The sequence below is a fragment of the Colossoma macropomum genome, unplaced genomic scaffold (assembly GCF_904425465.1).
Source record: "Colossoma macropomum unplaced genomic scaffold, Colossoma_macropomum, whole genome shotgun sequence".
Classification (NCBI taxonomy): domain Eukaryota; kingdom Metazoa; phylum Chordata; class Actinopteri; order Characiformes; family Serrasalmidae; genus Colossoma; species Colossoma macropomum.
This window is the reverse complement of record NW_023494903.1, coordinates 1,065,968-1,079,984: the sequence shown is the minus strand read 5'-3', so window position 1 is coordinate 1,079,984 and position 14,017 is coordinate 1,065,968. Positions and strand designations below refer to the sequence as shown.

The window sequence follows — 14,017 nt, the reverse complement described above, 5'->3', positions numbered from 1 at the left end:
GATGGTGTCCTGGAATAATGCTGCTAATGTGCAGACAGTTAGCTTAAATTAGCCAGCTAACGTTAACCTCATAGCTATTTGAACTGCTTAGCACTTCTTGTGTTTTTTTGCGCAAATAGCTGAAGGTTGCATGAAACAATCCTGGCGAAAAGTGGTTTAACAATTATCCCAGCATACAACATGTTTGTTTATTTCACTAGTTAGCAGATTATTAGCTTGTGCTTTTCATATTTCTTAGCATTCTGGCTATAATCGTGTGTTGTGTTATTTAGCCTACATTTGCACCATATCATTTTTTTCAGTTAGCTTAACTAGCCAACTAACGTTAACCTCATAGCTATTTGACCTGCTTAGCACTTGTTCTGTTTTTTTTTTTGTTTTGTTTTGTTTATTGCACAAATAGCAAATTAAGGTTGCGTGAAACAATCCCAGCAAAAAGTAGTTTAAATATCATCCCAGCATACAACACATTTATTTCACTAGTTAGCAAGATTATTAGCATCTACTTTTCATATATCTTAGCATTCTGGCTATAATCATGTGTGTTGTGTTATTTAGCCTACATTTGCACCATAGTTGGCTTAACTAGCCAGCTAACATTAACCTCATAGCTATTTGAACTGCTTAGCACTTGTTCTGGTTTGTTAGCCTTCTATACTGTAATCTTCATAGCTAGATTTTCTCATATCTTGACCAAAAAATTGATACAATGCAAATCGTCGCTGTCCAAAGAAAAACAAGTATCTCCAAAATAGTAACTTTACAGGAGAGTTCAAAAATGTTCTTTACTGTCAATGTAAGTTAATGGAAAAAGATTTTATTCTAAGCAATTTTGGAGCATTTCTGTTGGTCCAATCATCATGAAATTTTCACACAATGTAAAGGATGGCTGCTGAGCTCAAATGATGCAGAAAAGTAAAAATCGCAAAAAATGGAGATAAATGTTTTTCGTTGGACAGCGACGAAATGTAGGCTAATAAACACAACACATATGATTATAGCCAGAATGCTAAGATATATGAAAAGCATAAGCTAATAATCTTACTAATTAGTGAAATAAACCTATGTGTTGTATGCTGGGATGATTTTTTAACTACTTTTTGCTGGGATTGTTTCACGCAAGCTTCAGCTAGTTGCGAGAAAGTTTTATCATGTTAAAGCCAGCCTTGCATGCACATACAAAGAAGAAGTCATGTGCATCTTGGTGAACTTAACAGAGAAGCATTGAGTAAATGCTGAGTCACGATGTCTCAACACAACTCAACAAGTTTCCACTGCATGACATTCGCAGGCGAAATGTTCATCGGGTCAGGTTAACTCTGTCCAAACACCTACAGCTCAACGTAACATGAATATTCATTCATTATTCAAACAGGAAACGGTGACTCAGGTCCACACAATGAAAGAAACTGACCCTACTGAGTGAGACAGACACCATTACCTTTTTACTTCTGACCTGTTGTTGTAGATACATTATTAACTTCAATGTCATGAAACAGTGCTGAGTACACTGCGTTCACTGTGGCAAAACCATCATGGAAATATCTAGTGATGTTTCATCAAAGTTAATGGGTTTATGTTGAACCCAAGTGGTGATGGTGCCTCACTAGATCATAAGCAACTCACATGTTTACTCCATTTTGTATCAGGCAAAGGTCAGAGACTGAGATAGAGGTAGAGATATGTCTGTGCTTTGTCAGCAATTTCAGTCAAGGATCGTGTAGCACCTTCAGTTTAGAAAGAGGCCTGTCAGCAGACCTGTCAGTGTGACCATTTAACACAAATATCCAGGATCTGAAATGAAACAGCCTCACTGGACACTGGATTACTGCAATGACTTTTTTTGTAATGTTTTTAATACTTTAAATTAGGGCTACAAAATTATTCATATTTTTATTGTTCTCACAACATAAATGTCTGCAATGAACACAGTGTTAAAGGCTGTGATTATAGAACAGATCAAGCTACATAGCACATGCAGCTTTTATTGCTTTATAGACAGCAATATATAGAAAGAAATACAGTATTGTTCAAACTTGCAAAGTTCAGTCTTAGAATTTGTTGGCATTTCTGCTTATTTTTCTTTTGACTTTACCTTCCTTATGCAAGTGGATTATCTTATATCTAACCACCTTGTATGCCTATACCCACATACCAATAAATATATGTGTATGTATGTAACAGGCATAACATTATGATCACCTCCTTGTTTCTACGCTGATTGTCCATTTAGTCCATGGGGGTCCTGACCACTGAAGAACAGGGTAAAAGGGGGCTAACAAAGTATGCAGAGAAACAGATGGACTACAGTCTGTAATTGTAGAACTACAAAGTGCACCTATATAGTAAGTGGAGCTGATAAAGAGAAACAAGGAGGTGGTCATAATGTTGTGCCTGATTGATATGTATATATATATATGTATATATATGTGTCTGCTAGTCCTGTACTGGCTGTCATTTCTTAGTTATGCTCAAAATGAGCTAAAATTGTCATTACCGAAACACCGTTGTTAAAGTTTCAGTAGAGTAATGATGAAGCGATCAATCATTTTAATGAAATTAACATATTTAAGTTATAGGGTCACCTGAATAAAAGGATTTTAGTCTAACGTCAGCTAAGAGTCCAGAATGCATTTTCATCTCTGACTAATCGACCTCTGACCAATTCGGTAGAATGACCCATACAGGAAAATCTGTAGGAATGTTTTTCTAATTTTTCTAATAGCCTTACAATGCACAATAATGTTCTTACAGTTGTTATGTAAGCTATTAGTATTTCATTAGCATTAATTCTTTTGTGGTATTGTATCTTTTGCCTTTAAAACACGTGCACCAATAATATGTTGTTGGTCTGCAGGCCAGTCAAAATCTTAAAAAAGTTATGATTCTACTCCAACCAAACGACATCTCAAACCTAGCATCATCCTCTTTGCGGCGTTTGCATGTCAAGTTCTAAGGTTGCAAACCTTAAAAGAGCTGCGTCACCGTTCATCATCAGGAGAGCAAGCACCTCCTTTGGGACTCAACCCTTTGTGGTGGCCTATTTTGGTCTGACATGCATTGATACACTGACACAAACAACCCTGTTCAAGGCTAATTACTTTGTGAACATATTAGATTAAAGAGTAATAAATTTTAATAACTCTTAAAACCTTATGTAACCTTTCTAATAACCCCTTAACTGACTCCCTTGAGTCAGCACTTTTTGCTCTAGGGTTGGCCGCTCCTCCTTTTGCCTGCCTACACGGTCATTACATCTGATTGGCTGGCTGCAGCCCCACAGCTTTTCCACTGTGATAATAAATACTGAGTAAACAGCCTCCATCTCACAGCTTTGGGAAGATCCACAAGAGGTTCTTGCTTCAACAGTGATTGAACGGAACTTCTTCTTCATCCTGCACTACTGATTATTTTGGAGACCAGCTCCACAACAGAGTTTATTTTTGTACCTTTTGATAATAAAAAGGAGAAAAATCAGCCGAAATGGAGTCTCAGATCCGTCAGAACTACCACCGCGACTGCGAGGCCGCCATCAACAGGATGGTGAACATGGAGTTTTACGCCTCCTACACCTACACCTCCATGGTGAGTTGTCGAAATCTGTGGGTACGTAATGTAATTTTAATCTGTTTTAATCTCCTTTCCAGTCTTACCTCTGATTTTCTTTTCTGCAGGCCTACTACTTCTCTCGGGATGATGTGGCCCTCGAGGGATTCGCCCACTTCTTCAAGGAGAACAGCCACGAGGAACGAGAGCACGCTGAGAAGTTTCTGGAATTCCAGAACAAGAGAGGTGGACGCATTTTCCTCCAGGACATCAAGGTATAGCTCCATTCAGCAGATTTTGGAGACATGAAAGTAGGGACTCCAACCACTAGAACTGAGAGCTTTTACTTCTTTATTCTATCAGAAACCTGAGCGTGATGAGTGGGGATCTGGACTGGAGGCCATGCAGTGCGCTCTGCAGCTGGAGAAGAAGGTCAACCAGGCTCTGCTGGACCTGCACAAGCTTGCCACAGATAAGGGTGACCCTCATGTGAGTATCCATGACCTGTCATCATATCTGTGTCACATAGCAGACCAAATACCATCCTATTGCAGTCTTCTATATAACACTAGCGAGCACACTCATTGTGATGGTTTAGCACTGTAGTTAACTAGTTGGAGAACCTCTGTTGAGAGTATTGTGATAGCACAGTCTGTCTTTTGTGGGTTTGACTGACATCACCATTTGGTTCAGTGATGAATTAATATTGTGAATTCTTTGCCCTATAAAAGGGTCAGGGAAACCGAAACACCTGTGGATTTTGATCAAGAGTGGAGTTTGAGTTTCCCCTCAATCTCAAAGATGAAAAGCTTTAGTATGGGGACATTCTTGGATGTCTACCAGGTCTACCATGGTTGTTAGGAGTCACATCATCTCTGCATATTTTAATCATTTTTTTGAAAATGACTGCATCAATATTGTCGCGCACCTTATTAATGAACATGCTGGTGTGCCGAAAACCTTGATATTTACACAACAACAGAGCTCTTGGAACCTCAAGTGAAAATTATGCCCACCAGTGCTTAAACACCACCTACGCTGACGAGATAAACCCTCCACCAAAAATCACAGCTGACCAATCAGAAACATGGTCATTAAAAGCTGCCGATTAGAGCTGGACTGTGGTGGCAGCCGGACAGCAGACTCACAGACTGATAGTTAATATGATGTTATTGTCTGTGAGCTCCACCTGATTATCACTCTCTCTTTATCCAACAGCTGTGTGACTTCCTGGAGTCACACTACCTGAACGAGCAGGTGGAGATGATCAAGAAGCTGGGTGACCACATCACCAACCTCTCCAAGATGGACGCTGGAAACAACAGGATGGCCGAGTACCTGTTTGACAAGCACACTCTGGGGAGCAAGAGCTAAATTAGGTCCTAGGCTTCATCCAGAGCTTTCAGAACCTCCATCTGAAATCTAAAATGTGCAAAAACACAGTCTTGAAGAGATGGAAGATCAAGAGTAGCTTTGTTTTACTCAGTCTTCTCTGTCCAGTTGTGAAGATTATGCTGGTTATGGCTGTGGAGGATCTGTAAACAAATCTAATGAATAAACATTTTGAGCTGAACACCTGACTCTTGTGTCTCTTTTTACAATGAAGATTTTAGAATATAGCTTGTCCCTCTCTCTGGCCATAGCTGGGTGGGTAGTGAGCTTGTCTCTAGTCATGGCAGGGTTTCCTACAAGCACTCTGGTTAGTTCTGCATCATTCGAGTAACAATATAACGTTACTGACATTAACAAACAATCCAGTAAGTTTTCACATATACAGTGTACAGTGCAAAAAAAAAGTCATCAGCTTAAAATTTTGATTTCTGCATAACTTTTTTTAATTTTCTCAACTTAGTTTAGTCAGAATTTCTCTTAATTAGTAATTAATTGTTTTTTTTTTTAAATACTTCATCTAAGCTAGGTCTACAAAATGCAGTTTAAGTAGAGCTTACTCAAAAACGTCCTTAAAATTGTTGTTGGACTGGATGGCAACTTCATGGCTCCACAGTGGTGCTATGAAAGCATATCAGTGGCAGAATTAAAATGAAACTGTAATATGTAAAATGGCCATGTATTCTCATATTTGAATTTAAATTTCACATTTATATGTACAATTGTGGACTCAAAATGAAAATTCAAATTCAGTTTTGCCATTTTAATTTACCATTTGATGCACTAGTATTGACATTTCATTTACACAGAGATTTAGACACTTTCCAAGTAGATTATGCAACAATGGTGTAAACATTCTGTTGAAAAAAATAAGAAATAAAGGTTCTGTGCGGTACATTTTTTGTTCATCAAGGTACAAACAATGTAAATGTTCCCTCAAAGGTACAACAGCAGTTTTAAGTTACAATTGTGAACCAGGTTTTTCCAGGTGAAAAGTTCGTATTTGCACCTTTTCATAATCTAATATTTCAAAACAGAACAATAAAATAAAAAGCCTGGAGACGAGACGGGGTGTGTGGAGTCAGTACAACTTAGAAAATATCACTTAATTGCATTATACTACACTTATGTTCCCTGACTAAAGGTACTGACATGTACCCTTGAGGGGACCACCCCAGTGACAAGAGGGGTCCTGCCCCAGAGACAGTTTACTACCTTTATTTCTGAGAGTGTAATAAAGCTTTTGAAATTGCATTATCAACGAAAACATCAAGCTAGAAAGGCGTAGAATCCAAATGTAAAAGAGAAACAGCGCCTCTCCTCTTTGCAATTACATACTGTATTTTCTGCTGTTGGCCCCACCCTGAGGGTATGATTGACAGGTTGGGAAGTCTATGAAAATAAAAATTTGGTCAGGGTGACAATTTTTAAAGGTATTTTGCAACAGAATGAGTGCAGTAGGTGAGAATATGTAATTGCAAAGAAGTGAAGTCCTGTGTTCCTTTTATATATGAATACTGCATCTTTCTAGCTTGGTGTTCTCTTTAATAAAAGCAACAAAAAGATCTGGACAATGTATTCAGTCCAGCAGCAACACTGAGGCATTTAAAAACTCCAGCAGCACTGCTGTGTCTTATCCACTCAGACCAGCGCAACACACACTAACACACCACCACCACGTCAGTGTTACTGCAGTGCTGAGAATGATCCACCACCCAAATAATACCTGTTCTGTGGTGGTCCTGAGGGGGTCCTGACTACTGAAGAACAGGGCAAAAGGGGGTAACAAGAGTATGCAGAGAAACAGATGGACTACAGTCTGTAATTGTAGAACTACACAGTACTCCTGTCAGTGGAGCTGATAAAATGGACAATCAGCGTAGAAACAAGGAGGAGGTTTTAATGTTATAGCTGATCTGTGTACATATAAGGCATGACTTTTTGATCAAAGGTACGTAGAGCAGCTTAAAGATATACTGCAGTAAAAGTATTGTTACCTATTTAAAATAATGACTACAGTCCAAAAAAAACTATTTACATACTGAGTTCCTCACAGAACTGCAGCATCTTTTAGTACATCCAGCGTCTTTCAGCACAGGAACTGAAGTTTGTCAGGTTTTGTTCTTCTCTTTCTGCATCCTATTAGAATAAAATTAAATGTTAAAGCTCCAGTCAGAGGTGTGAGATCACAAATCAGAGCAGACGCTGAACCAATAAAATAGGATGAAATTAAACACAGAATTTTAACTGTTTAAATTAAACAATAAAATTCAACATTACAAAGGAATTAGTCATTAAATGTTAACTAAAATGTACAAAAACGTAAAATGTAAGAATGATTAATTGCTAATCTCTTCTGTTGCTGATGTATTTGAGATGCACGTCCTGGTTAGTGTGTTCAGTCTCTTACACCAGTAATTGGAGAACTTAACGGAGATGCAGAAGTGAGCAAATGCTGAGTCACAGTGTCTCAGCACAACTTCAGGTCATGAGAGGTTCCACTGTGTGACGTCCACAGAGAAAATGTTCATTTACTTACATCATCTATGTAAACAACTTTAATTAACCTACAAACAGTTTCCTTTTTCTATATTCTGTACATTATTAACTCATTATTAGTGCAACAGTTTGTAGACACCTGCTCTTCCACCGTTTCTTCTGTAATGATTAATAGGGAGTTTGTCCCCCTTTGCTGAAGTAGCAGCCTCTACTCTTCTGGGAAGGCTTTACACTAGCTGTTGGAATATTGTGGTGAGGATTTGATTGCATTCAGCTACAAGAGCATTAGTGAGTCAGGTACTAATGTTGGATGATCAGTTCTGGACGAACCAGGAGTAATTCAGTCCAGAGTACAATGTGTTTATAGTCATAAAGCCACAATGGACACTTCTAATGATGTCATAACAAGGTTAAAGGGGTTATACTGAACCCAGTCAAGTTACAAATGATCAGTGTCACATAACTCAGTGTTCATCTACATCACACAAGCAGAGGATGGCCTATGATAGATACATAGATAGACAGACAGACCTATATAGAGACAGACAGATGGAAAGGTAGATACACAAACAGACAGATACATTGATTGATAAATAGATTAAGTGACAGACAGACTGATAGACAGACAGACAGATAGACAGATTGATATTTAGATAGACGGATAGATGGAAAGATAGATGGAGAGATAGCTCTTAGAGACATGAAGTGCTTCAGACGTCTGGTTCCCTTCACCACCATTGAAAAGAAACTATTTAGAGTTATTACGTTCATCCAGAATGGCGCATTTTACATCAGACCACTCTTGTGTTACATCTTAATTTTGAACTTTGAAAAATTGGTGGAATTCCCCTTTAACTGGGTACTAAACTTACATTATAGACCTGTTTTTATTCCAGTCCCTTCACTGCTGTTTTATCTTTTTAACACTTTTCATACTACTTTGAATACGTTTTCCTCTTGGCATGGATGGTTTTAGTCTCAGAGCCCTTGGGAATGTTGGAACTTGATAATTTGTAATATTAAAGTAGGTGTTCAAAAAGATAGCTAATGTATGTGTTTTGGCGTTTGTTTCTACCAGCCAAACTGATTGCTCTGGGTTAAAACAGGTTGCTGTCTTACTCACAACTCTAATCAAAGGTCTCCATCACTGCAGCGTTTGCACTTCTCGTCATCTTCTAATGTTACAAACCTTAGAAGAGCTGTGTCACCGTTCATCATCACCTCTTCTGGGCCCGTTTTAGTCTGAGCTGCACTAAAATCTAACAAACAAACCTGCTCACAGATCTGACAACTTCGAGCAAATAATATTACAGTTTAATAATTATTATATTTTGTAATTTTTATAATAACCCCTTTATGACTTCCTTGACTCAGCAGTTTTTGGTTAGGGTTGGCCGCCTCTTCTTCAGCATTACGTCAGCATTAGATCCTTGCATCTGATTGGCTGGTGCAGCCCCACAGCTTTTCCACTGTGATAATAAATACTGAGTAAACAGCCTCCATCTCACAGCTTTGGGAAGATTCACCAGAGGTTCTTGCTTCAACAGTGATTGAACGGAACTTCTTCTTCATCCTGCACTACTGATTATTTTGGAGACCAGCTCCACAACAGAGTTTATTTTTGTACCTTTTGATATTAAAAAGGAGAAAAATCAGCCGAAATGGAGTCTCAGATCCGTCAGAACTACCACCGCGACTGCGAGGCCGCCATCAACAGGATGGTGAACATGGAGTTTTACGCCTCCTACACCTACACCTCCATGGTGAGTTGTCTTTACTGAAGCTGGCTTTTTTAATTTTCCCGTTCCACCTTAAGTGGTGCAGCAGTTACATTCTAGCGCCTCAGCTGAAGTTAGAATCTTTTTCGAATTTTCAGTTCCACCTTAAAAGGTGCAGCAGTTACGTTCTGGTACCTGAGGCTCAGTGACATTCTGGCGTCTCTTTTTTGGAATTTTCCCGTTCCACCTTAAATGGTGCAGCACATTCTAGCGCCTCAGCTGAAGTTGGCGTCTTTTTCGAATTTTCCCGTTCCACCTTAAAAGGTGCAGCAGTAAGATTCTGGTACCTGAGGCTTAGCTACATTCTGGCGCCTCTTTTTTTGTATTTTTTCGGTTCCACCTTAAATGGTGCAGCAATTAAAATCTAGCGCCTCATCTGAAATTGGCGTCTTTTCCGAATTCCCTCGTTCCACCTTAAAAGGTGCAGCAATTACATTCTGCTACATGAGGCTCAGTTACATTCTGGCGCCTTTTTTAAAAAAAAGTAAAAATCCCGTTCCATCTTAAATGGTGCAGCAGCTACATTCTAGCGCCTCAGAATGTAACTCTTGCACCATTTAAGGTGGAACGGAAAAAATAGAACAAGTCGCCAACTTCAGCCTCGTTATTTCACCGTAATAAACAAACCTGTTGGGTTTAAAACGTGTTTTTTGTTTTTTAAAACGTGACAGTTTCCTAGTCTTACCTGTGATGTTTTTCCCTCCCAAACAGGCCTTCTACTTCTCCAGGGATGATGTGGCCCTCAAAGGTTTCGCCCACTTCTTCAAGGAGAACAGCCATGAGGAACGAGAGCACGCTGAGAAGTTTCTGAAATTCCAGAACAAGAGAGGTGGACGCATTTTCCTTCAGGACATCAAGGTACGTCCTCAGGAGAGTCCTGAGGGAAAGTGCATTCTGTAAAACAGTGGTTTACAATACACTAAAATGGGAGCTGGATTGGGCAGTACTTGCTATGAGAAAGAAGCATCTGCCTTCACTCCAGGTATTCATGTACAGTAGTATAAGACAACACAGTAGTACTTATTGGTTACAACAAGTACAGTAAAGGACTGTACAGTGTTAGCCAAGTTCTCCAACATCAGAAATAAGCTGAGTTACTTAAAAATGCTTTTCTCCTCAGAAACCTGAGCGTGATGAGTGGGGAACTGGACTGGAGGCCATGCAGTGCGCTTTGCAGCTGGAGAAGAAGGTCAACCAAGCTCTGCTGGACCTGCACAGGATCGCCACTGAGAAGGGTGACCCTCATGTGAGTCCCTGAATTACTATTAGCATAGAAAGTGTAGGGCAGGCTGGGGACCTTCTGGGCCAAAGTGCTGTGGAGATCAGTGTTTACCCTCATATATATATATATCTATATATATATATATCTATATATATATATATATATATATATGTGTATATATATATATATATGTATGTATGTATATATATATATGTATATGTGTGTATATATATAATATGTATGTATGTATATATATGTATATGTGTGTATATATATAATATGTATGTATGTATATAATATGTATGTATGTATATATATATATATATATATATATATATATATAGTGTATATATATATATATGTGTATATATGTATATGTATATATAAATATATTGTGTGTGTGTGTTTTCTTAAACATACCTTAGTTTTCCTTCAACCATTTCCTGTGTACAAGCATTTTACTCCATGGTTAGTTCAGAAAATGTATACAATAGAAAAGATTGCACTTATTTATAAGCCAAAACATTACCTACTCACATACATCTGAATGGCACTTCAGGTTATCACATTAACTTTCAGTCTGGCAAAGAATGATCCATACAAATGAAACCAGTAAACTCTGGTACATGAGATCTGCTCTACAGTAGAGAAAAAAATGGATGAGCTTGTCCAGAAGAAGGTCCAACGCACCACTTTGGCCATATTTTGGTTTCCAACCTAACAAAAGTGGAGATCCATTGGATGTTAACTGTTAACATGCCATCTGCACAGAATATAGTTAATATAATATAGTTATCATTATAAAAGATTAGTTATATTAAAAGGTTGGCCAGTTGGTAATAATATGGTAACAATATTACCATCAGGGAAAATGTGCACTCTTTAAAAAAAAAAAGAGTTCTCCAAGGGTTCTTTGGTAAAGAAAATGGTTCTATATAGAACCATGAACACTCAAAGAACCCTCTGCATGATTAAAAAGTTTTTGCATCATAAAAGGGTTTTTTAGACTGGGGAATGTGATGTAGATGGTTCTATATAGCAAGGGTTCTTCTATTGTTACGGTGTGAAACTTGTATCAGTAGAAGAGTCATTTTGGGTGTTATATAGAATCCTTTTCATAAAGTTTCCCTATGGAACCATCTACAGCAAAGTCTCCATCAGTTGGAAGAACCCTTACATGATGCAAAGAACCCTTTAATCATGCAGAGGGTTCTTTGAGTGTTCATGGTTCCATTTTTGCTTCTAATGTACCCTTAAAATTTTCAGGACTGTATGCTATATGCTAAGGCTCTGTAGTACAGATCACAATATCACTTATTGTGATAATCCTGCAGGCAGTACTTATTGGTATAGTGTAGCAGGTAACACCACTGCCTGGCCTGCCATGGTGCAGACTGGGGCTCAGTCCCCACCTCAGCATGCTATACTATACCAGTAAGAGTCCTTGGGCAAGACTCCTAAGACTGCCTTTGCCTGCCTGTGTAAAAAAACATCAGATTGTAAGTTACTCTGCTGTTAACGTTTGTCTAAATTTACACTCTCATCCGAGCTCAGTCTGGGTTGCATGAATGAAAAGTGCTATGCAAATTAAATACATCAGATACATCAAACCCATCAGCTGCTACCTGGCACATGCCAAATGGTATAAAACACCTCATTCTATGGAAATCATCATCAAACTGAATGAAGCCCTGATTGTGGAGAGGCACAAATTTCCATACATATCTGATCGATTATTCTCTGTCCAATAGCTGTGTGACTTCCTGGAGTCGCACTACCTGAACGAGCAGGTGGAGATGATCAAGAAGCTGGGTGACTACATCACCAACCTCACCAAGATGGACGCTGGAAACAACAAGATGGCCGAGTACCTGTTTGACAAGCACACTCTGCGGGGTGAAAGCTAAATTAGGTCCCAGGCTTCACCCAGAGCTTTCAGAACCTCCACCTGGAATCAGTGAAATGTGTCCTGTTATTAAGCTCTCGTTTTGGCTGTGGAGGATCTCTACATGTTCACACTAAATTGTGAACGAATCTGATGAATAAACATTTTGAGCTGGAAATGAAAGGCTTGGTGTGTTTTTATTTATTTTTTTTCTTTTCAGTAAAGCTTGTCTAATCACGGCTGAGCTGAACTCGGTCTGTCACAATTACTACATAAATGCCTTACACAATCCTATGTTGCGTTGCAGCAGACAGAATAGATGAAGTGCATGTTCATCAGATATTTAAGGCAAATGCATGTTAATAAAGGAAGGCAGAAGGTGTGTTTGAGATGCATCATGGGTCTTTTGAATTGCTGCTGTAACACCTTTTAGAGGTCAGCAGAATTACCACTAATTTCTTCAGGGTTTCTCAAACACTAGAGGGCGCTCCCGAGTGAGTCCAAATTGAACGGGTTAATATGGAACATTTGAGCAAAATCGTAGTTTATGAATGCTTAAACGTTTTTATTTTAAAAGAGTACATTTATTTCCTTAACACTGAACAGCATCATACATTTTAACACTGATGTTATATTTTTAAGAGCTTTTAAACTCGAGTTGTAGGAGTTTAAAACGTCCATGATGTCTGTGAGCACGGACAGCCACTGAGCTGCTCCACTTGCCAACCAATCAGCTCTCAGTAGCAGTAATGCTGCCCAAAACCCGTTTGCTGTAGAAAAAAAGGAAACATATATGTAAGTTTTTCTTTGTTTTTTTAGTGAAATACATTCTTCTACTTTCTAAAATTAAAGGAAGGTTCAGGGCGAGTGATTAGAAACTATTTTAACTTTAGTTTTTAGCTGTTGAGCTTCATTTACTCCCATTCATTGAGGACTCGCTCGTGAGCGCCCTCTGCTGTTTTGCAGTCCTATTTTTGATATAACGGGAAATAGGAAGTGGCCAGGCTCCTCATAAACCGGCTTTGCTCTGAGCTTTTTAGCATCTAGGAAGCAAGATAGCCGATCAGCCAATTGGACCACTTTAAGTTCATACTTTAACAGTTTCATACAATAAACAAAAAATATTGATATGATTAGCTACACTTTTATTACTGTTACAGGCTTAGACTGAGCTGTAGGAGCATTCATTAGACAAAATGCACTTTGTGGAATCTTAAAATAATGCAACCTTAGTTCAATCAGACATTATTTTTGATGATATGACAAAAATGTAAAAATTAAGCATTAGCTACATTAACATGCCTTTTCTCTTTCTGTTTATGCACTAATTATCTTCAGATAATATGCAGAGCTACACACAGGCCTTGATTTGGCTCTCTCCACTTGCCACCACTGGATCAATGTTATTTCACCTCACAAAGAAAATTACAGGAAATTATTCCTCAGAATGTCCGCATAGTTAACTTGTTAAGATGTAAACAAAGTCAATCAGAGTGGTTTGATATGCCCCATTCTACAGAAACCTGGGGAGTCAGAATTGTTCACAGTGGTGGTGACAGGAACCAGACGTCTCTGAAAAGTTCCTCACAGAAAGCTACTACATTAAATGCTGCTTGATGCCAGAGACATTGTTTATGACAGTCATGAGGTGGTTTTGGCTTGTTTGTAAAATACTTTCATATTGGAGAGGCCCACGCG

At 38.6% G+C, this 14,017-nt stretch overlaps 2 protein-coding genes across 2 annotated transcripts; both read left to right on the top strand.

The window, feature by feature from the left end:
* Positions 1-3,312: 3,312 nt before the first annotated feature.
* On the top strand, positions 3,313-5,119 carry LOC118800498 (ferritin, middle subunit-like). The gene is made up of 4 exons (XM_036560745.1): positions 3,313-3,585; positions 3,675-3,821; positions 3,910-4,035; positions 4,765-5,119. Exons 1-4 carry the CDS (start codon positions 3,484-3,486, stop codon positions 4,918-4,920), a joined length of 531 nt encoding a protein of 176 aa, XP_036416638.1. The 5' UTR covers positions 3,313-3,483; the 3' UTR covers positions 4,921-5,119.
* A 3,957-nt stretch (positions 5,120-9,076) lies between these two features.
* On the top strand, positions 9,077-12,457 carry LOC118800499 (ferritin, middle subunit-like). The gene is made up of 4 exons (XM_036560746.1): positions 9,077-9,197; positions 9,924-10,070; positions 10,333-10,458; positions 12,186-12,457. Exons 1-4 carry the CDS (start codon positions 9,096-9,098, stop codon positions 12,339-12,341), a joined length of 531 nt encoding a protein of 176 aa, XP_036416639.1. The 5' UTR covers positions 9,077-9,095; the 3' UTR covers positions 12,342-12,457.
* Positions 12,458-14,017: the final 1,560 nt, after the last annotated feature.